Raw genomic sequence first — 24,590 nt, forward strand, 5'->3', positions numbered from 1 at the left:
GTAGCAAGTGATTAAAGTAATGACATGTAACTTTTTATCCAATATCCCTCAAAACTATCCATAAATATAATTCTGCTGGCTTTTAAACATGTAGAAATTTGGGATGCCTCTACTAGATGTACTATATTTAGTAGCACATATTTTGTTTAGCAGTCTTACCCAATCTCACACGTACTAGATTTTTTTCATTATTCTTATTTAATGTCTTAAACTTGCTATAATGACTACACATTTGTAAGCTGCCAAAGTAATGACATGTAACTTTTTATCCAATATCCCTCAAAACTATCCATAAATATAATTCTGCTGGCTTTTAAACATGTAGAAATTTGGGATGCCTCTACTAGATGTACTATATTTAGTAGCACATATTTTGTTTAGCAGTCTTACCCAATCTCACATGTACTAGATTTTTTTCATTATTCTTATTTAATGTCTTAAACTTGCTATAATGACTACACATTTGTAAGCTGCCTTGAATTCATTTTAGAGTAAGGCAGATTGTCAAGTTTTATACATATCTTCATACATCTAATGGGCAAACTGTGCACACCACACAATATGCTGCCATTTCAGTTAAATGTCTTTCTCAGAAATGGTGGTTATTCTTTCCTCTTCAGTGACACTTCTGACTCATTACTATCAGGCACTCTCTTCAGGACTCCATAGTGTCTACCATGTTGCTGAGTCTATGTGCCAATTGATAGATTTATTGACTAATACAGATCAACTCATGGGCCCCATTGGGGAATTTCCAGTGCTATCCCAGTGTGGTGGCATCAGAGGAGGAAGACATGTTGCTGACAGTATTATGGCTACAGTGAGTAGAAACAGCAGACCCAGCCTGAAAAGCCACAAAAGAAAGTGCTGGTATTAAAGCCAGAGATCATGAAAATCTAGAAAGATATTTCATTATAGGACCTCAGAAGACAAAACATTATGGGGAGCAATGCAAGTTTTGGCTTCTGCAAGAAATAATTTGAAAGATGACATGGGTTTCTTTTAGCGGGGAATGTTGAGAGCTGGGCAGAGAAGAAGACTTGGAGGTAAAGGGAGGTTCTTCTCACGAGGCACTGAGATGCTTGAGAAATGTCGTAACTAGGAGGCGACTGTTAAGAAGCCAAGATTAAGAGTTATTAATAGTCAGGCTTAGAAATTCAGTTCCACCACCCATTGGCTGTATGATCTCAGCCAAATGATCTAACCTCTCCAAGCCTCAGTTTCCTTCTGAGTGACTTCCTCAGATGGATCACATGTGAATAATGAGATGTCCCCATCTCCTAGCGGGTGAGCTTCTTGTGAGACATTGCGGTAGACAGTGTACTGTTCATCGAACCCTAACAGTAACCCTTCCTGGGGACGATGTATATACTGGCTGCATTGAAGGTAAGCTTGGCCGTGTGCTAGGAAATGCAAACAGACATGTCATCTGTTGCTTCAGGCAGAAACTTGAAGAGCCAGTGAGTGCTTTGCCGCAGTCTCTTATGTCCTTGCCATGGCAAGTGGTAATGTTCCAGGTGGTGGCTGCTCTACCATCATGGGCCCCAGAATCAGGACAAGGAGAAAGTGGAAGCAGAGCCTAAGTGAGAAATGAGCCACGTCGCTGAGATTTGGGACTGTTTGTTACTATGGGACAACTGACTCTTACCTGATGTAGACTTTCTAAATTTAGGAAAAGAGTTTATGACCCATCTTTGCACATGGGTAACATAGTATGGAACATGCACATGTGGGTTTATTATAGACTCTTATTGAGTCTAATAATATTCTATTCTTTAGTAATCTTTAAGTGCGCCTTACATGTTTTGATGAGAAGCTGATATTTCTCTAGGCTGTTTACCAAAAACTAAATTTTAAAATTTTCTGACTCAAGGAATTGAGAGATCCTGAGATTTTAGCTAATTCCCAAAACTTTACATTCTTTCTTGTTTTTTGAAGCTTTTCTTATTTAAATCTGTTTTCAATGTTCACTAAAGGATCTTCCTACTTTATACCTAATTTCCTGCTTATTTTTGACTTGTTAAAATTCTTCTTTTATGCATCTTCTCAAGCATCATTTTCCTAGAGAGTGTTTCCTTCCTGTAACTACTCCATTATCTATCCCAACTTAAGTTTTCTTTGTTGGACACTTAGCTGTGTCATTTATTTTTCCAGCATTTATCTCAATTTGATTGTATAATCATCAGTGCCATTACTGGACTAGTTTCTTCCTCACTAGCCTGAAAATTCCTTAAGAGCTGGGGGCTGGAGGCTTTTCTAAGTTTTGCACATTATCGAATACAGGGGATCAGCCACACCTAACACTTAGTAAGTTGTCAATAAATCTCAATCTATGTTTTTTTTTGTTTAAATGGAGTGTAAGAATTCAAATCTTGGTAAATGAGACTAGATAGGAACTGGATTAAAAAACTCAAAGTTAAAAAAAGTGGGGAGGAGGTTCAAATATCTACTCAAGAAATAAATAACATTTATCAAACCAGGGCTACAGGTTTTCCTCTTTTCTCCTCATTTCACACACAGAAATATTATTAAGGGCACTGATAGATTTGAAGGTTTATTTTGTTTCTGAGAGTCTGGCACTTTCGTTACAAGACCAACTGAACCATGTAATTAGCATACACTAAACTATTGCCATGAATATTGCTTTAAATTGAAGTCATTTAAAAAACAGACTTGGAAATGGCTTTTCCATGCCTGCAGATTTTTGTATTAATAAAACCCACACATAGGATGTGACAAGGGGAAAACGGAAGCTGCAAGTTATTTTTGAGAACCTTGATTGGTGGAGGCAGGGATGGTTCTTTCGTGGTAGGATGGAGGTAGAACTTTCCCAGGAACAAGAAAAATCAAGTAGATATGAACAACTGTCCTGGCAGGTGGGTGAACATATTTCATGGAGCTGAGATCTCCCAGAAGGATTTTACCTTTGTGAGCACAGAGATGAAATCCATCGACAGTGAAGTCTCAGAAGCATCTACATAGTCCTTGATGATGCTGAAAAGACTGTTCACAAAACCAAGGCTTGTCTAGGGCCAGAGAGAAAGAAAACAAGAAAGTACACACCCAGGGGTAAGGAATAAACATTTGACGAACTTCAAATATCATTCTTACAGATGTTTCCTATTTCAAATTTATCTCCTAGCAAAATTCAAAGATTTATTTTCCTCCACTCTCCAGTATATATTTCCTTATAAGTTTCTCTTAAATAAATTCTTGTTGCTATCTCTCTTCCCGTCCGTTTGCAAGGAAAGATATTATTTATTTATAATATATATAAGAAAAGCACATTCATTTGAAAATAAACATTTATGAAGATGACGGAGATCTTAGGAATGTGTCTACATTTTTAAATAGGCATAGAAAAAATGAAAAGTGAAGGTTTTCTTTATTAATATCTACAATTTATTGCAAAGATGTCAATGGATGCTTAGACTTCTTTCTTATTAAACTAAAGTCCTGCCTGGGAATGGAATATGGAATAAATCATGTGCCATATTCCAACATGGAACACAAGCCATAAGAATAGATTAAGCATGAATTTTCATGGTCCTCCAGTGAAGTTTAAAATAGCTCACCTGAGCTAACTCCTCCAGGTTTGCAAAGAGTCTCCATAAATCCACATCCAGGAGAAATTCACGAGTTTGCAGATATTTTAACGTATTCATAAAAATCTTTAAAATAAATAAATGCACATTAATTTATATTTTTAAATTTTGAAACGTGCCATTTGTAAGAACATTAAACATAAACCTCCTGAGTATAACTTAACAAAGCAATGTAGAAATCAGTATTCTCAAAGTTTAAAAATTTTATTCAATACAAATGATGACATTTAAGCTTCATAAAACATGTTGGAAAAGTACTCTTCAGTACGAAGTTGCTATTGCTTCTCTGACTCCTAACAACATTCCTGTTGAACACAATCTGTCCAAATGGGTTTCTCTGCTACATGGCGCCAAAGAAATCCCAAAGGTTCTCTTCTTGCCAACAGTACTAACTTGAGAGCAAAACAATGTTCATGCTGTGTTCTCACGTATTCCTTCCTCTGCAAAAGACCCAAATACACTTTACTTTCAGGAAATTAAAAAGAATTAATGAGCTTATATCCAATAACTGGTAAAATGTTTTGATTTGGATAAAGGCATCAAATATTAATGCAAACATTAAGGGAGTCTTTATGTAATTTTTACTCGATTTGATGCTTTCACACAACAGGGGAACTACATAGCAAGTCAAGAAAGAAGAACTACAATCCTTACCTACAGATAACCTGTAAACTGAAGAGATATCAGTTGATTGAAATGGAAATACTTTGTATACAGAAGATGGGAAGTAGTCAGAGGGACCAATTATTTCAAGAATTTGGGAGGTTAAAAGACAGGGCTTTAGATAGCTAACCTTCCCCAGTTCCCATTTCTGTATTATTTAATTAGTGTGGTGAGTGGTTCTTGAACTTGCCTCCCAATCACCTGCAGGCCTTGTTAAACCAGAGCTGCTGGGGCCCACGATTCTGAAACAGCTGGTCTAGAGACCACATGTTGAGAACCACTGATTTAGAGCTTTTTAAGTCCAGTATAGCATTTGTTTTATGGAAATCTGTCAATATCCAAGCTTTTCAAACAGACAATTTTAAGAAACAGAACTCATTACTACAGACAAATTGGGACAATTTGGAAGAAATCTTCTTTTTGCTGTAAGATTCTTTGCTTTACAGAAATTATTACCATTTAAAAAAATACTGAGTCCTCCAGTGTATTTATTTTACTCTGAGTTACATATTTTCAATTCGCAAGCAACTTTGGGAAACTCATGGATTGTGTAAAGAGAAGTACATATGTACTTTCAATACACGGGGGCATTTGAAAATAAACTCAAATTGACCTTTTCTTAAATAGAAAATGCTAATTTGAAAAACGTGGACAGTTTTATAGGGGCATAGAAAGTTCCATTCTGTTCACTGGGACAAGGAGGTGGTATAGCTCAGGAGTTAGTGCTCTGCAGTGAACATTTGATTGGTTACCACTCAACTGCAATGCTTCGCTTCCCTAAAAACAGCCCGGTTTTCACGTCAGTGTCTACTCTTCTCTGTGTCCCTCATGTGCCGTGTGGCAGGCTGATCTCACGCCCAGGGCGGGGCCTTGACTACCTTCAGCCAATTAGCACATTCCTTCCTTACCTAGCTAGAGTATTTGGCTCAGGGTGGGCATGTGATCTAAGCCAGTCCAATCAGAATGAATCTCATGACTTGCTATGAATGCTGGGAAAATCTCTCTCTCTCTCTCCCTTTCTCCTTCTCTCTCCATGGGCTCAAGGACAGCAGCCATTTTGTGATGATGAGAGAAACCAGCCTTGGGATGAAGCCATGGATCACAGGGATGAAAGACAGAAAGAAATTTTGTCCTTTGTTTTGAGCCCCTTGATCAAAACAATCTTGAATTCTTTCCCACCTCTGGGCTTCACAGTCATGTGGGCTAATAAAATCCTATATTATTTCAGCTAGTTTTCTATAACTTGCTCTTATAAGCATCCTAATTGATATAGTCTCAAAATTTCAGTTTTCTCAGAGTGTCTTTGTGGTTTAAATTTTGCTAAGGAAAGGACTTAGTGCTGTTGCTGACAACACATATTACTTACAGAAAATAACTGACATTTGCCTAGCTCTTGATAGATTTCAAAGAAAACGACTTTGATCATTACAATGGTCTGCTGAGATAGCCAAAGATGGTATTACCATTCCCCTTTTATAGCTTAAAACAGAGATCATCAAACTATAGCCTGTGAGCTAATCTGGCCTGCCATCTGCTTTTTAAATGATGCTTTTTGGTGACACAGTCAGGCACATTCCTCTATATATTGTCTCTGGCTGCTTTTGCACTGCAAGGGCAGATCTGAGTAGTTACAACAAAGACCATGTGGCCTGCAAAGCCTAAAATATTTACTATCTGGACCAACACAAAAATGGTTTGCCAACCCCTGGTTTAGGATGTGGAGGACTAGACTTTTCTAAGTTCACAGGGAAAGTCAGAGGCAGATTCAAGGCTTGAACTCAGGTCTGCCAACACAGTGCTTTTTAGTTGTGTATCACAGTAACCAGGATTCAAAAGTGCTATGGGCAGAGGAGACCTTGGGAGCTGTGTGGTCCATGCTCTCCTATGGTCTTGCAAGGAAGCTGCCCTGTAGTTCCCTCCCCTGCCCTGTGGTTCTTCTATAAGAAATTCTCTGCTCTCAGTGCTCTCAGCCTCACCAGCTCAGGGCCGCAGCGCTGTACAACCTCAAGGGTGCCATTTACATAGACAACATCATGAATATACCATGTAATCCAACAACGCTGAATTACATGTGGACGGTAGGCCCAGAAGTCTGTGCCCATGGCCCTGCAGCTGTTAAAAAGCATTCACCTGGGACTGTTGAGGAGGGAGCAAGAGCTCTGCGAGAGAAAGGCGACCAAAGACGGAATGGGCTGCCCCAGGGTGGTGTGAGCTCCCTGACTCTGGAGAGTGTGAATTGGTGAGATCAGGCAGAAGAGATTCAGACATCAGACGGGAAGCTGGACTAATTTACTTAATAAATCTCATCTAATGTTTAAGGAAAGAATGAAGAGACAACCAAGTGGTAGATAAACAAAAATAAACAATAAATAAAATTTTCTTCAAGATCTCCTAAAAGAGGGGTAAAAAAAAAAAAAAACCCTAGAACTTTCCTTTTTTAAGTATGGAAGAGAAAAACGGGTCCCCAAAGAACCAAATTAATATTTTCCATCTACTACAAAAATTAAGCCTGACATTACCATCTTAAGAACTAATAAATGGTCCAAGAAATAAGTGCATTCACTCGTGAAAAGTTCCCACACGGCCTCTTGCTGCTTTCTCAAGTCTAATTGATCGGTAGGAAGCTTTTGATGTGTTTCCATGACTTCATTCCAGGTCTTATCCTGTACATGAGGAGAAAAGAGAGAACAAAACATTTCCACCTCAGCGGGTTAACCTGTTGGGTATTAACTCTGGCTTGCAGTACAAGAGGAGCAGGCACTCTCTGAAATCATGATTTCCCGCTTCAGGCCGGGGTAGCTCTCTCTCTCGGCAGAGTGGCTCTGTAAGCTACCCACCCTACAGCTCTCCTCCGTGGGACTCCGGGATGCCAGTTCCTCCCTATGCAAAGCATGGGATGCACAATGTACAGTATTTTTACTTTAAAATGAAAAGAAATTCAAACCGATGTTTTGAATTATGTTCATGAATTTCATGAGTCCTTTTCAGTTTATTGCAAAAAAAAATCTCAGAGAACCTCAAACCCAGAACTGGGAGGTCAGATTCTAGGTTTTCCTGGCAAAACTTGTTGAAATTACTCAAGAGTAAAGTAAAAGTTTTAGAGTTCAAAGAGACCTTTAGAAATTGTCTTATCAATAACAATTTACTTTTCAAATGAGGAAATTGAGGTGAATAGTAGAAATAATTATTGTTAACATTTGTATAGGGCTTCCTGATCTACAAAGTGCTCTCAGATTCATTACCTTATTTAAAACAAAATGACTTTCCCCAGGTTTTAGTGTGTTGGAGCAGAGAAGGCCCTTTCCAGCCCTGGGCCTTGTTGTTATTAATATTATAAACAAGGCAATAATCTGACAACTTAAAATAATGACCCCCCAAAAAAAACAACAAAAACAACAAAACAAAACAAAAAGAAAAGAAAAGAAAAAGCCATGCCACACAGTAAACAATTTGTAACATACCTTAAAGCTGTAGAACTCATAGCCTCTGAAGTTGGTAATCTTCACAGAGGAGAGGCAGTTTTCCAGGTCGGATACGTGCTTGTGTTTGTCTTTGCCCTGCTTAAAGATTGTTAGAAACAGGATTTTCAGACATGAATTCTTTTTTTTAAATTTTTTTTTTTTTTATTCAGTCTCCGTAGAGACTGTCAAAAATTGCCAATGCCGACTATATTTCAAGTCGTCATGGCGGGGTATTGGGAAAAGTTTTCAGTTAGCATAATTGCGTCTCAGATGAACCTCATTGGCTACGATACTGCCACTGCGCAAAGCTCAAACATGAATTAACAGCACAACTTTAGTAGCCTCAGCATCTTTCATTCATTCTCTACCATTCCTGAGAATGGACTGCACATTCTGTCTTTGAGCCACCGACAATTCCAAAGCTGTTCTGAGCTCTAGTCTGAGCCACAGGACCACAGGATGTCCGACCTGGAGGACAGAGGCTCATGAGACTATCTGATCCAAACCTCTCACTTTACTAATGAAAACATATCCAAGGCGCGGGAACAGTTACATAGCAAATAGGTGGATTCTGAGTCTAGTGCCCACCTGGTGGGGTGACATGGCATCCTTCACAGATTTAACTTTTCTAAACTCTGGACCATAGGACTTTAGCATCAGAAGGTGCATCGGATGTATTAGTTCAACCCCTTATTTAGCAGATGACTAAATAAAGCTCAGAGTGTTAAAGAAACTTTCCCCCCATAATTAATTCTATGCTAAAAAATACCAGAATATGCTAGAAACTTTAGTTTCCATGGAATGGAAGAAATGCTTTACTTTTGTTATGGTCTCTATTCTTACTAATATTTGTTTTAAAAATCTGACTGCAAAGCTAATATATGATTATTGCAGAAAATTTGAGAAACAAAGAAAAATACTGTGAAAATTAAAGCTACCCATAATCTCCACCCTCAGATTCCCACTGAAAACATTTTTTCTGATCATATTCATAATTAATTTTTAAATGGTGTCATATTTATGCTTCCTTTGAAACTTGCTTTTTAAACATAATATACTGTAGGCATTTTTTTTTCTGATTCCTTCAGTATTCTATTGCAACACCATGAATTGCCCACTTAAAGAGTTCATTTTACCAACCACACCAGGAAGAAGCTATCAAATAACAATGTATAAAGCTTTGTAAAGCCAACTTGGCAGCATTTCAAATGAATGTTTATCACAAATGGTTTTTGACTTGTTCTGTTGCCTCAGGGTGCATGGTATTGGCATGGATCTAAAGTTTGGTGAAAGTTAATCAACATTTTATTAATGAACAAGAGGAGGGATGGGTTGTCTGCTGTTGTGGGTCAGCGGTTCCCTGGGTGTATGAAAGGAGATCCTGTAATATTTTCAGAATGTGCTACCGGGCTGTGGCTGGTTTCTCTAGTAGGGTTATGGCACCAAAAGAGGAAATCTATTGTAGACTCATTAGCCTTTGCAGCAGCAAAGGAATCTTGGAGCCAGCTGGGGACCTCCTACAGCAACTGGGACATATGCCTTTTGTTGATGTCTGAAACCATAGCGACTGCATGTTGTGGAAATAAAAAAAATCAGCAGCCAGTTGGGAAAGAAAGAAGCTGAGACAATGGAAGCAGCATTGGAGCTGTGGGAAAGTAGGTGCCAGCCCCGTACTTTGACGGACACTCACTGTGGCTTTTCATGGCTCTGCTCAACACCCTGGCCACACAGCTTGGTGGGGATTCCAGTGAGAAGGGAGGAGACAGTTAGTTGTCTCAGTGGTCACATTAACTCTCGAGAGTAACAGGCCCATTTAGTGCCCTGTTGGTTCCACTATGGTGGTGTTGGTTAGGAGAGGCCATGAGAAACATTTAAAGGGTATTTGAGAAGATACAAGGTTAATTGTGGAGTCTCAAACTTAATCATGAAGAGGTAGGTGGAATGGAGGTGTGTAATAGGTACTGGTGACGTGGAACTGGAGCCCAGTTGAAGGTTAAGATTGACTACATAGGCTGGGTGTGGTGGCTCAGTCCTGTAATCCTAGCACTCTGGGAGGCCGAGGTGGGAGGATCGCTTGAGCTCAGGAATTTGAGACCAGCCTCAGCAAGAGCAAGACCTCATCTCTACTAAAAACAGAAAAACATTAGCCAGGCAACTAAAAATAAAAAAAATTAGCCGGGCATGGTGGCACATGCCCATAGTCCCAGCTACTCGGGAGGCTGAGACAGGAGGATCACTTGAGCCCAGGAGTTTGAGGTTGCTGTGAGCTAGGCTGACACCACAGCACTCTAGCCTGGGCAACAGAGTAATACTCTGACTCAAAAAAAAAAAAAAAAAAAAGATTGAATACATATATTTTGGAGTGGTTGACAAAGAGATGGAGTTGAACCAGGGAGAACGGACAAGATCTTTGAGAGCTCCAGTGAGAGACGGAGGGAGGAGTCTCTACAAGGATCCCCATGGTTGGGGGAGCAGGACTGAGCCCAGGCCAGAACAGACTCAGAGCCAGACTGCCGGGGACTGCTGGAGACAGATCCCTGCTCTGCTGCTCATGAGCTGTGTGACCCTGGGCAAACTATTCAACCTCTCTGAACCTGTTTTTCTATTTGCAAAATGGGGGTTACCTAGCTTGTTGGATTGTTGTGAGAACTTATGAGTTCACATATATAAACTATGATATCTATAAACAAGAACACAGGTAAAGAGAAACAGTGCCTGGCAATGTGGTAAACATTATATATGTGTTAGCTTTCATTACCAATATTGTATTGATACTTGAGAAAAAAGGAGAAAAGTAAGAAAAAGGGAAAGAAAAGTAAAAATCTGTAATAGACTGGGAAAATCCAGTACGACTTAGAAGTGTGCTTGTTACATCGATGCAGATGATCATTTATAAAGATGTGAATTACCTCATGAATAAGGCTAAGAGGATAAAGGAAGGAAGGAGACCTATTGATCTTAAGGTACCACGTATCGTGTCCTTGTGAAAGTGAAGCTTCCAGACACTAATTTCTCTTCATTGCTGAGAACATTTGCTGAGAACGTTCTGTCAGTCCACTAATTATTTTTCCTTTAGGTATCTCCACAACTGACCCCCAACATAGTACAAACCATTGAGCACATTTTCCCCCCAATTACTTGTCAGTCCAATCTTTTCAACTGCGAGCTGAAAATGGGCATTTTGGTATCTTAGATATCTGGCCCAGCACTGGACACAATCACCCAACACACACGTGTGGAGAAAGTTGATGGAGAAAAGAATGGATTGATCCCAGCAACTTGTAGGAATGTCTCTTCCTTAGCCAAATCCATCCCTTCTGAAAGCACATTCTATCTCCCAGGCAGCCCTGATGGCTTCCCTGTCCTGGAGGAGACCTCAGGGGGGCTGGGGGAACACGCCTCTTCTCCTGGGACCTCGGATCTGACCGCCTCTGTTTATATGAGAAGGAACTCAGGAGAGGTTGCACTGTAAACTTTGCCTCAGACCTGCCAGGAAAACAGTCACAGCATGTCCCTGAATCACTGGTGAGCAACAGCCCTGGTGACAATGGTGTCATAATTTTACTAGTGATTTATAATTTGCAGCTCTTCATGTTTAGACTGTATTCCATATAAATGTTTTATTTTTGAAAAAAAAATGTGAAAATCAATCATACACTTGGCTATTGAGAACAAGCAGTTTTCTAAACCCTAATTAAAAATACGGCTACTAATAACATGGCCAAGATAGGTTGTCTACAAGTGCCCAGCTCTGGGATGAGCTCCACATGCATTACGATTCACTCATCCCAGCCACCCTGTGAGGCTGGCACTGTGAATTTCCACTTTGAAGAGGGAGAGACCTGAGCTAAGGGAGGTAAATTCATTTGGCCAAGGTCATGGGCGGTAAGTGAAGCAGCTAGGACTGGAACCTCAGAGGGCTTTTTATTTAGCTGCTGGACTTAAAGACACCAAAGTGTGTGTGTCCATAGAACCATTGCAGATGTCAGCAACTGATGCCAAACTGATTGGAGGGGACATGTGGGTAGACTGGTAACAGAGTGAGGCACAGTAACCTGCCATAAGGCCCTGCTGTTGCTGCTGGCCGTGGTGTGTATGTGTTACAAATGGTGCTGCTGGGAGAACACAAAATCAGTCCCTTCCCTTCCTCCAGAAAACAGGAGTCGCCAGGCTGTGACCTTGAACACTCCCTCCCTCCACCCACTGCATGCCAGAAAGGACGGCTTGACTGTGGCCACCCTTGTCTGAGGCAGTCAAGACTCTGGGGCCACAGATTTAGATCTATAACTCTTCAATAATTGATGGAACCAAGAATGAATTTAAAAACCCACTAGGCCTAATCTGGCTGGCTTTCCCAGAAATAGAAGTGTATTTGTGGAATCTGTTTCTGTAATATCTCATTCATTTTTCAATGCTCCCAATATACACGGCACTGACTGTGAACTAGGGCATACATTTGTGCAAGTTTGCTTCATCGAGTGAGCTGTTTCCTAAGCTGTATCCTGTTATAAATTTAGTGTTGTCAAGCATCACTACATTAGGATTGCTTTGTGTGTGTGTGTGTTTTTTTTTTTTTTTTTTGCAGAGCTCATTAACCACTGGCAATTAGCACTGTTTTGCTGCACAAAATGGCACCATTTGGCATGTTCTGTAGCCAATACTACGGATGTGATGATACCATTTACATTTCACGTGCCATCTGCCTTTATGCAAAGATAAAGCAGAATGAAAAGGCTCTTCAGCCATTTCTTACTTTCTTAGCTACAGGAGGCTTAATGAAGACAAAAATGACAATGTGAGACACTCACCACTCCTCTCTTGGAGAAAGGCCATCTTGGCTTTTTGGATTCTGGTGGGTGAAATTAAAGAAAATATATTATTACAGGTACTTCGAGTGACTAGTGACAGATGACTGCAGTGCTTTACAAAACCTGCTTTTTGAAAATGAGCCAAACAGGATTCATCCTGCTTTAATTCTCCTTCTCTTGAGAATGCACAGTATGAATATTTATATCTTTGCAGATGAGTGAATGAAGCAGTTGCAACCTCAAAGTTGATGTTCCGTTCTTGCCTTAAGGTGGTATTGACCTATTTCTTTTCTACTGTATTGTTAACCTCCTTTCTCCTATCACTTGGGGAGAAATCTATAAACTGTAATAACGATGTTGAGTAATTCATTTAAGACAGAAAACCATAGCACTTTGGGGCTGAAAGGATGGGCCGTTGGTTTTTATACCATCTTACCATGAAACCATCCATCCCATCACATGCAACTTCAGTAGCCTGACCAAACTTGGGACTTGCAGATTGCACCAACCCCACAATCCCCAGGTGTGATTAAATGGAGACTCCTGAACTAGGAAATGCCAACACATGTCACCAATCTTTATTTGGAGGCTGGTTGCTATTGGTCACCACCTCAATAGTCTCCAGGAGTTGCGTTGAGTTGAGAAGGAAGTCATTATTCAACCACACATTCGTTTGATGACCGGGAAGTAGAGATTAGATCAGGTTCCAGTCAGTTGATTTTAATGCTGTTTGCATTAATTTGTAATGCAGCCCAGAAAAAGCTAGGAATTGTCTGTTAGGTTTAGGTGGGATTTTCTGACCACTCAGCATACAAATGGATGTCTGATAGGTCTAGTTGTCTTTCTATCAGATTCTTCAGGAGAGCGTGCATAATACTCTCTCAGAGGGAAGCAGTCAGACCTGAGCAGCATTTACTGCAAAGGATGTGTTTAAGTCACTGTTCCCACCGTAACCTTGGAAGACACCTGCCCAACTGATTACTTTCTCGCTCGTCTGACCACCTTATTAATCTTTGTACAGGAGTGAATAGGTAGAATCTCCCTTAGAGACAAATCAGCTTCACCACCCTTAGCTTTCAAATGGCTGGTGGTTAATACTTATGTCCAATCTGAACTGCAATAATTGGGGTTTTTGGTCCTTGATCAATTTCTCTCCTCTGCTTTTCTAACTTTGGGGATAATTTTGGAGCATTGGGAAAGCCTTTTAAATATTCAGAAGAAGGTTTAAATGAGTCTTCATTGAATCCACAGCTTTTTATCATCTCTCTTAAACATTACATTTTGCTGAATCAGAATCTATTTCAACAATAAATGCAGGTGACTCATACACGCACCAAAGCCTGAGAAGCATTGCTTTAAACCATGATTTTGGGACACGAGGCCTCCAATCTAAATTCCTTGAGAAAAGGGTATTGGATGGTAAGGTGGAGGATGTTGCTTATCTTTTATTGTTTGGTATCTACCATGATGCTAGGCATACAACTTAGCAAAACAAATGGTGTGACATAGAAGTGTCATACAGCAACAATGACCTCGTTCCTTAGCACGGTGGTTCTCAAACTTTAGCTGGCATCAGAATCACCTGCAGGGCTTGCTAAAAAAAAAAAACAGACTGCTGGACACCACCTCTGAGTTTCTGATCCAGAAGGTCTGGGGTGGGCGCCCAGAATCTACATTTCTGATAACTTCTCAGGTGCTGCTGAAGCTGCTGGTCTGAGACCAGCATGTGAGAACCACAGCTCTGGTTGTTAACAGGTTTAAAGCATTTGCAAAGCCTCATGCAACATGAATTTAAAAACCTCTGTTAAAGTGACATTGTGTTTAGAACTAGCTCAAATTTCTAGGGGCATGTCCTCGAGCAGATCATTTAAGCCCTTTTGGCTCGTTCATTTGAATTGTTGTATCATATAAAACAGTAGATGTGAACGGGATCCTTGAAGAACGAAGAGCTATAAAAATGTTTGTTACGATCTATTCCCTGGTGGCTTCTGGGCTCCACACACAGAGACTGCCGCTGCCCACACAACGGTGACTGACGCAGGCTGGTAGAGAGGGCACCGGCCTAGCAGGCAGACGCCTAGATGCCCTTCCTCTGCAGGATGAGGCCACTTCTCCTTTCTGAATCTCCCTTTGCACACCTGTGAATGAGTTGGTGGTTTTCAAACTGTTTTGTCAAGTGTCCAAGGCTCTTGGGGATGCCTTGGAGGTCCGTCTTTGGGGCTCACCCCAGCTGCAAGCGTGGCAACTTCACCTGGATCTGTTTTAATCATTGGACTTCCAAGTAAGGGTTCTTTTCTAAAAAGGGCTCCGCTAAGAAAAAACCCAGTTTAAAAACTACCAACATGGATAATCTTTAAATTTCCTTTCAGCTCTCAAAAGCTTTAATTTACCTACTCTCAGAATCATGAGGAAAGTACCCTGAATACTGCAGTTGTTCTGCTTTTACAAGTGAGATGAAGATGCAGAAGATTCACCCGCAAGGCTGCCTCTCTCTATCCCTAATATGCCATGGGCGCCTCTGCCTCCACATGGTTCCACCCCAGTTGGAAGATACCAGTGTGAGATGGAAGACCAGGAGTGGGGAGAGATGTCACAGCAATGATAGGGAAGCTGCCCCCATGCCTGGAGAAGGCACTGTGACCCGAGATGGTGCACCTGTGCCAGGGCCTGGAGCTGGGATAAGTTTATTTGACCAAAGTATAATTGGAGGGAAGAGCTATGTCTTACTCATCTCTGTAAATGGAATGCCCAATACTAGGACTGGTTTTCAGCTGCTTCCAGTAATTTGCAGCTGGTGCCTGTTCTAATTGGCTAGACCTCAGTTCTAGCTGGTCAGTGCACATGTTCTACTAGTTATTAAACATTTTGAAAATGCCCCCTGTCTGTGACAATATCCATCCCATAGCAGGCATGTCATGATGCAAGTATGCTTGAATGAACCTGACCTGAATTCAGCAGCAGAAGTGGGTGGCACAGGTAATCCGCAGCTCCATCTGACACCAGAAGGTCCCCAGGGAAGACCTCGAGTCCGGGTAAGTTCAGCACCACAGAACTTCGCCTGTGCTCGTAGAACCTGTGCACAAGAAATGAGGGGAGAGAGCTGAGAGCTGGGTGTAGGCAGGTTCATCGTGTGCATCACCTCTGGTCATGCAAAGTCGCTGCTGGCAACCTGATGCTCCTCTCTTAGGAAGGACTCAGGCACTCCAGGATCCAGGCATGGGATAACATCTTTACCACACATTTACGCATTGTCTCCTCTAGCCTTACTGGCCATTTATGAGTTAGAACAAGAGCAGAAGAGCTCATCTAGACACATCAACACAAATGCACCCTGCTGGTTCTGACTCAGAAGGATACTAGAAGAAAGATCTAAATACAGAAGTCTTTGCCAGCTAATCACACTGCCTCAGAAGGGAGCAAGATGCATGGGGTGGCCACCAACTCCCGTGGTGATCTGAAGCTAGTTGTTCAAAATCAGCACTTTTATTTTTCCCAGAGAAAGTTGAAATATTGTTGGAAAAGCTTAGAAAACATGATTATCTACATCATCCTTTCCTCTACTCCATTTCATAAAACTTCTTGTCTGTTGGATGTTCATAAAATTAATGGTTGGTGTAACAGATGCAGTGGGGAACAGCCCCAAAGCCACTAGGCATTTGCTCAGTGATCTCTAAGGAGCAAAAGTGGCAGGGGTCTGTCATGCTGGGGACCTGCTTGATAACATGGAATCATACGCACTCTCTTAGTTTCCTCATCAGAACTGTTCAGATATTCCTTTGGTCTGTTCTAAGGGGTGGGAGATGAAATTCTTTCTATTTATTGACTAATGTAATTTCTAAATTCTCTTTTTACCAACAAATAGTCTAGCATATAGGTTACTTTATATAGAGAAGAATTTTGTCTTGATTTAGCAACAAAAGTATAGCTATGGAATTGTCTGGGAAGTTGAGAGCCCAAGTTTGTCCATTGGATATTACGATTTTGTCCATTGCCATGTGGTAACTCCCACCCTCCAAAATGGTCATGCCTGGTTCCCTGTTATTCTCCCTAGCCCAGGCCTGCCTCTGCTCCTTCCACTTTCCTACCTACCTACTGCTCAAGTCCTAGCAGGCTGTGCAGCCAAGTCCCATGGCTCTGCCCTTCTACATGAGTGATGACCTTTCAGCCTGCACTTTCGTCTCTTGCCTCTTAACTGTACATTCTTGGATCTCTTGGCCTCTTTCTCGTCAATACATTTGCTGTTGGTCCTAGTCATGCCCTGTCAGCCTCATTATGCTGATGACCCCAATCTGGTGTACATTAGCATATCCTGTGGTATTTATTATAAATACCCATCCCCAGGTCCCACCTTAGTATTCTGATTTAGCAGCACTAAGGTGGGCCCCTGCACCTGTAGCTTTACCCAGTGCCCTAGGTACTCACCAGAGTTGGAGAACCACTAATTTTGAGGTTATAAATTAACTTGATATAGGCCTCTCCTACCTTTAGGTTTTGATGATTATCTCAAATTTTCAGCCTTTGGCTAAAAAACTTTTCCAGATCATATTATTATAGTAGAACAAGTTGTTTAGGAGTTTCTAATTAGTGAATAACTTATATCCCATAAGTTTCTACAAAATATATGAAGTAAGGATGCCTCAGACTTTGCAGATAGATGCTTTAGGCATAAAAGAATTTATTTTCAGTTATAAAAGTCTGCCTCCTCCAAGAAGTCTTCCCTTATATGCAAAGAAGTAATTCCTCACATTTGTACACTCCTCTGTATCACCCCAAAATCAGGCCCTGAGCATCTTCCATCTGTATTAACAGTCACCTCTTAACTTGTTTCTTCACCTTCAGCTTTATCCTCTTGATTCCACCCTATACAGTCATTAAAGGTGACTTTTCCACAATTTAAGTCTGATCTACCTCTCCCCAGCTTAAGCCACCTCAGAGTCTCTTCATCTTATACCAGATAAATACAAGCCTCCCATGATCTGGCCCCATTTACCTTCTTGATATTCCTTATTTTGCAATCTATTCTCTGGAAATAGGAAATGGATTGTAATTCCTGGTGTGTCACACCTCAGTGCCTTACCTGGGAATATTTTGTTCCCTCTCTGCCTTCTCCAAGCCTGTATAATTCCTGCTCTCCCATGAGATTCAGTCCCATGGATTATCTATGTTAAGTAGCATAAAAGGGAAATACTTGAAAAACTTTGGGCTCAGCTTTATTCAATTGACTATATTCCCTGGGGTTTTGTAATCTGTTCCACTTGCCCTTTCTCTCCTCTTATATTTTTTTTTAATTGGAAAACTTTAGAATAATGTGGCAAACACTGGTAGTTGCTAGCCCAATGTGCATACTCTCCCTTTTCTTTGCTATTAAAATCTTGCTTTGTCTGGAGATGGTATGTACTGAGTTAATACGCTGACCTGCTCTGACTCTTCGCAGCTAGGGAAGGCCATAGGACCCACACTTGCCCATGGAGATTTAAGTAGAGGCTGAAGTGTGTGAATTTTGGGAAAACTTTTTCAAAGGAGGTAGACTTGGCTAACTTCTTCCATTTATCCTTTGCCCTTTGCCTTCTTGCTGTCTGGACTATGGCTTGAAACCCAAATATATATCAGCAATCTGGCAAAGATAACAGCAGAGTAGGAAAACAGGAGCCTGGCATCTGGTTATATTACAACAAAAATCCTACCTTTTATTTGCTTAGGTCATTCTAGTTGGGTTCTGTGATACGCAGACAAATACTATCCCTATTGTCACAGATCCCCCATCCCAGACTTCCTCCTGCAAGAAGAGGCCATCTTCTGGCATTCGACACTCCTTTTTGACTTTTTCTCCACCTACTTTATGAATAGGTTTTATAATAAGATAATTACGGTTGCAACCTCTTACAACTTTCCCTTTTTATTTGCCAACCCAATGTCCATGGTGGTTATGAGGATGAGGGAGCTGAATTAGGTGGGAGTTGGAAAAGTGACAGTAATTTGAATGAGAAACATAATTCTAGTTTCATCAGATTGGATACAGGACATTGGGACTGACACATAGCAGATTAGCCGTACACAAATCCAGCCAGGAATTTTCAAAGTGGTACAATGAAGGTATTATATAACCTAAAATGCCGAGAGCCCACAAAAAGAAGACCCCTGAACAGAAACATCAGAAGCTTCTCCATTAACTTTATACTTCCCTTGATAAAAGATCCTAGAAGCATATAATGAGATTTAGGTATTTATGGGGATAGAAGGGGCTGAATTGGGTGGGCACTGGAAAAATTACAATCATTTAAGTGAGAAATATAACCTAGGTGAATTTTGGGAAAAAATTTACTTATCCTTTTGAGCTTAAAACTAGATGTTACACACTCTCATAGTTTCCTAAGAGTCTATAAACTGTCTTTATATTCTCTGGGGACCTCAGACAGCACATTACTGCTGGTGGGGTGGAAGGATAAGTCTTCCCCAGCCCCTTCTAGGCTGACTTATATGTTTCTCTTCCATGTTTCTACAGTTCGCTGGTGTGATGGTTACGAATGTGTGGTCAAATTGCCTAGATGTTAATCTTAGCTGTGTGTCCTGGGTTAAGCAAGTTAAGCAACCTCTCTGGCCCCTACTTTGCATTTGTGAAATGTAGACAATACTAATATTGTGTGAAGATGGATTAACTTAATCAATATAAAACACTTAAATCAGAGTCCAGAACTTAGTAAGCAGCCAGTAAACACTATCATGCTGTTTATTGAATATATTATAACATAGTGTTCTATTTATGCATCTGTTTATTCCACTAGAGTGCCAGCTCTTTAAGTGCATGTCTTATCATTTATGTTGGTAGGTGCTAATTTAGAACTCAATCCATTATTACTGATGAACACGAATGAATGAAATAATCCTCCGATGTTGTCCTTCCTTATGGAAAGCGTCTTGCTTTACAAGGTCGTTTTGTAGATTCATGTCTTGTTTCCCTTATCACCTCAGCTCCTAGCTCCTGGTCTAAATCCCTCTGTTTAGCAAGAGCTCAGTAAACATTTAAGTAAATGGAGCAATAACCAAGCCTGCACATACTCAGAGTGATTGATCATTGTCATTTTCCTACACAAACGCCCTCAGAATGTGTACCCTGGTAATAGCTAGCTGTGTGTGTACTGTTCTTTAAACACACTGCACTTCACGCCTCCGTGCCTTGGCTCAGGTAGTTCCCATCTGCCTGCCTGTCTCCACTTTATCTGCTTGGCAAACCTATATTCCTCTCTAAGTTCCAGCTTAGATGTTCTTCTTCTAGAAGTCCTTTCTGATCCATTCAGGAAGGGTCAATTCTCTCTGTCTCTCTCTCCCCTCCCTACCCTTACCTTGTCTCTTTATAATAATTTCATAGAACGCTCATACTGGGTCTTATATATCCCAGAATCTAATCACTTAGCGTAGAACCTGACATAGAACAGTTATTCAAACAGGCATGTTGAATAAACAGACATGTTGATTTATAGGATGAAATACTGACAGTTTTCAGATGAATTTGTTTTCTGTTCTGGATCATAAATGAATCATTATATGCATCTACAGAAGCAAAATGAAATCTGAGTGCTCATCAACCCCCACCTCCTTCAAAATGGTTGGTTACATTACCCCTATCCATTCCTCCCTTTCCTGGGGTAACTTCCGACGTAATGCATCCATTTGGGAGCACATCGATCAGGCTTGGAATTGAATTTGCATATATGCAGCAGAGGGAAGATGCGGTTTGCACAGGGCTTTGGCCATGACTTTGGCTTTTTGCCTTGGTGTTCAAAACCCAGTAATGCTCATTCTGCAAGGGCAGGTGTGCCTCTGGAGGGGTGTAACAGAATTTCTGTGGCATGACATTCTTTTGTCCATCAAAAGAGAGCATGAGTTAATAGAAATACCAAGAACCATAGTTGTAGCCATATAGAGACCTAGGAAAGCAATCAGGAAGAACATCTACAGACAGAAACATGAAGAGACATGGATTGGCACAGAAAATGTGCCTCTGTATCACCCATGCCTGGCTGTGGATGAGATTTCTGGGCACTCTGGAAAAGACCTGAGTCTGTATCAGTCGGGGTTGCTCAAATCGTTAGATTAATGATATTAATGTAAATGGTTACAATGAGTTCATCATGACATTGAATTTAGGTCTTATGGTGGGCAGAGGGGTGTGTTTATAGTTCCAAATTGTTATCTTGTTTTGGCTGTTCTAAACATTAGAGTTGCTTCATATAAAAAGTGGCATTCATGCAGAATTATTGTATCTGATTCTGTATTGTTTATCCACTGGAAGCAATCATTGTAATGAATTCAGAATTCTTACCCTCCTCCCCCAAACAAAATGGTATCTGTGTGCGGTAGGGATATTTTGTGTAAAGAGGGCAGGGAAGATTAAGCTAGTAAATGAACTAATAATAAATGCAAAGTATTTGGGGTGTGCCTGGCGAAACCCACTGTTACTGCGTAAGTACAGTTTAACTTAATGCTGCCCTTCAGTTGTTTAGAAAAACACAACTAAACAAATATCCTTAAGAAATACATTTTTTTTTTTTTTTTTGGTCTGATGCTTGGCTATTCTGGTTCTTTGCTTCAGGATAAACTCTGGACCCAGAATGTTGTATTAATATAACTGGGTGTCTGCCTGACCCGGTTTGTGCAGCTCTCTAGGGCCTGACACCCCCCCCTGGCCTCCCATCCCACATTTAGAAACCCAAATACAGCCACACTTTCACTAACCCCGAGGTGCGCTGCTCCAAGCTGGTCAGATCCGAAGGGACTAGTCCCATGGTTGCTGGAGTAATCTCATCTCCCTTCTGGTATGAGGATGTCTGCTTATTCTCCTTATTCTGTCCTCTGCTGAAGATGTGACGCTCCATGATGTGGGCTGGGACAGCAACAATTCAGAGAATCCAGGGAATTCTCCCCCACTGCTGAGCAGGCCACACACCCCGGCCTTAACACTCAACAATGAGGCTGCTCTCACATGCTGGTGCCAGAAAAGTTTCTGGCTACTGGAAATGTGTCCCCAGTGGACCTCAGATGCATACATTTTGTAAGCGATAGATTGGTCTTGGTGAATATTATTCTAATTTAAAATCAGCTGGCATTTACTGAGAAGCGATTCTTTCTAGACACTGTGTTAAGTGCTTTCCGTGCATCCTCATATTGATTTTCACAAACACCCTATGATGTAGAAATTACTAAAATGAGATTTTAGACCAGAGGAAACTGAGGCCTAGAGGACTGGATAAGGAGCTTCCCTAAGGTTGCACTGTTTTAGAGAATGACAGAGCCAGAATTCAAAATTCATGCAGGTCTGACTCCAAAATGACTTGTAAATCAGAAGAAGAGAAAAAGACACTAACAACCATTATAAAGCACAAAGAGTTTTTTAAAAAATGGTTATAATGATGGTTACTACTTTAGGTAACAGAGGAGTGTCATGGTTTGAATGGTGGTCCTCCCCAAAAGACATGTCCGCATCCTAACCCCTGGAACATGTAAGCGTGACCTTTTTTGTAAAAAGGGTCTTAGCAGATACAATTAAATTAAAGACCTCCAGATGAGATTATTCCAGTGGGTGGTCCCTAAATCCAATGACAAGTGTCCTTATAAAAGACACCAGAGGAGCGCACAGAGGAGAGAGAAAGCCCTGTGAAGACGGACAGAGGCAGAGACTACAGAGATGCACCCACAGCCAAGCAACACCCGGATGAAGAAGCAAGGAGAGGTCCCCCAGAACCTTCAGAGGGAGCGTGGCTCTGCCTATACTGTGATTTAGGATTTATGGCTTCCAGAACGGAGGGAGGATACATTTCTGTTGTTTTAGCCACGCGATTTTTAGTCATTTATTATAGCAGCCACAGGAAACGAATATGGGGGCAGTACTGGCAAGGACACTCAACTTAGGACCCAGATTCCAACCGTGACCTTCACGTGTGACCTTGGCATGTCCCTTCCCGGGGCCTCCGTTTCCTTACATGGAAAGCGAGTGCAGTGAGTGAGGCTCTTTCTGTCCATCCTGATCTAAGTTTGAAGGTTCAGGAGCCCTATTCTCACTCTCCCCTTCAGCGGCCGTGGTGGGGGTGGTAATTACGTGGTGACCTTCTTCTCGGCAGAAATGTTTGAAGAATAATCATTCAAAGTTCCACTTTTAGAAATATGACTAATAGATCATTTACATTTTTAAGAGATTCCTTCTGTACAGTGGACTTAAACCAAGGACTACTGGCCTTTAATTCCCAGGTGCAAATTTTAAGAAGAAATAAAAATGCTAGAGAATGTGGGGGGGTACAATTGCTCTATGGTGATATGTGTGTGTTAAAGGAATAAACATCTTATTGAAGGCATTATAACTTGGATAAAGCACGGTGTTATCTTTCCCCTTGCTATGAATGTTACCCAATTTTCTTTTTTTTAATCAGGCAGGCTTATCAAGCCCGATTCCTCAGAAACCATAGTCCTTGCCTGATAGTAAAGGTTCATGGTAAATGCAGCCTTTTTCAGCAGGCAGCTTTTCAGCAATTGCTTGACTAGAAAAAGTAGGCATTCCATTTTGAGAATCATAGTGTTTTACCCTATGCAAGAAATACAGTGCAATTTGGAATGCTTGCTTACAACTATAGGTAGATTACACAGGAGGAACAAATTAAGAATCAGCAACATTTTTTTTAAAAACCCTTTTAAAAATAATCAGCAGAGAAATGGCAGCTCTCCTGCAAATTATTTAACTCTAGCTGTCTTGGTTAAATCTAGGATATATTTTTCTATTATGAGTTGCAGAAGATTATTGGGAATGTTCCTTTTTGTGTTTGACAATAATTTCCAGTTTAACTTTTTATCAGAATGTTCCATTTGCTAGAAATGCAAATGAGCAGGCAGAAAGGAGGAGGAGCCTCTAGTTTACTGCCCAGAACCTGCTAAATGGTGGCTATTTTAGAAATGTGGACTGAACGAGGAAGCCTCATCCCCAGTCCATCAGCTCGAACACAGAACAGAGACGCCTCTTAGGAGCCTGAGCACTGTGTGGAGAACACCCAGTGCTGCGACATCTTGGGTCAATCAGTAATATTTTATTGAAAACACATGTGTTCAGAGCACCAGGGTAGCTGCTGGTAACTGCCCCGAACTCTCACTTTCTTTCTAGGCTACTGTCTTTTCTGGACAAGAGTCAACATAAACCTTAGTGGGATCAAGCAATACAAATCCCTATGAACCCAAGGTACACTCCAGAGATGATCACAAAGCAGTAAGGAAGTTGGGGGAGGTCTAAAGGAGTTGCAGGGAAACAAATAAATACTTGGAGGAAAAAATACACAAAACAAAAAGGGGATCATACAATTTCCCCTACAATACATGTCAAAACCTAACTAATCAATTGACTGCCTTTTTTCTTTCCTCTTTTCTTTAGTCTTCCTTAAACATTTATTGAGCACCTACTATGTGCCAGATAGTGTTATGGGTACTGGGGTTACAGCAATGAACAAAACAGACAAAAATCCAGCTTTCCTGGAACTTAACATTCCAGGTGAGCTGATGCTGGTGGAAGAATAGCACCTGGTTTCCTCCAGCCAAGCCCAGAGCAGGAAGGCTCCCAGAGGCTGTGGTCTTTTAAGTAATTAACAATATGTCGTCTATTAGCCGCTAGTTAATCCAACAAGCTTTAAAGCTCTGAGAGAGCTGACAAACTCTCTAGTATTTCCCAGAGTTTACAGACAGTGCTAGGTATACAACAGGTTTTAAATAAAAGTCTGTGGAGGGCATAATATTGAATTGAACCTAATGTTCAGACAAAGCAGATGAGCTTTCTGCAGTCAACCATTTAACTCTGAGGTCAGAATATTTTAGAAAGCATAATTCAATGATTTCCATATGAGAAGTGCGAATGAAGGAATAAATGAACTAATAGTGTCTCTAAAAATAACAGCTACTATTAATATTTGAGTTATACAATTTAATCAGCTTAAAAGGCTCATGAGATGGATACTGCAGTCATGAGTGGCCTAACAATGGGGATACTTCCTGAGAAATGCGTCACTAGGCAATTGTGTCATTGT

The 24,590-nt window shown here is 40.9% G+C and overlaps 1 protein-coding gene and 1 non-coding gene across 3 annotated transcripts in view; both read right to left on the reverse strand.

The window, feature by feature from the left end:
• The window catches only part of PLEKHG7 (pleckstrin homology and RhoGEF domain containing G7), a 55,007-nt gene that overhangs the window by 24,643 nt on the left and 5,774 nt on the right, over nucleotides 1-24,590 (reverse strand). The window contains exons 3-8 of one of the 2 annotated variants that reach the window (XM_045553255.1): nucleotides 15,483-15,610; nucleotides 12,538-12,578; nucleotides 7,730-7,825; nucleotides 6,788-6,931; nucleotides 3,576-3,671; nucleotides 2,925-3,026 (exon numbers count right to left, since the gene is read on the reverse strand). In XM_045553255.1, coding sequence (XP_045409211.1) covers nucleotides 2,925-3,026; nucleotides 3,576-3,671; nucleotides 6,788-6,931; nucleotides 7,730-7,825; nucleotides 12,538-12,578; nucleotides 15,483-15,610 — 607 coding nt within the window. Of the gene's footprint in view, nucleotides 1-2,924; nucleotides 3,027-3,575; nucleotides 3,672-6,787; nucleotides 6,932-7,729; nucleotides 7,829-12,537; nucleotides 12,579-15,482; nucleotides 15,611-24,590 lie in introns of both variants that reach the window. The other variant, XM_045553254.1, reaches the window with a different exon arrangement.
• On the reverse strand, nucleotides 7,900-8,039 carry LOC123640801. The gene has a single exon (XR_006736054.1). It is a non-coding gene; the product is annotated as a U4 spliceosomal RNA (small nuclear RNA).

This window comes from Lemur catta, chromosome 6, assembly GCF_020740605.2.
Source record: "Lemur catta isolate mLemCat1 chromosome 6, mLemCat1.pri, whole genome shotgun sequence".
In the NCBI taxonomy this organism is placed as follows: Eukaryota; Metazoa; Chordata; class Mammalia; order Primates; family Lemuridae; genus Lemur; species Lemur catta.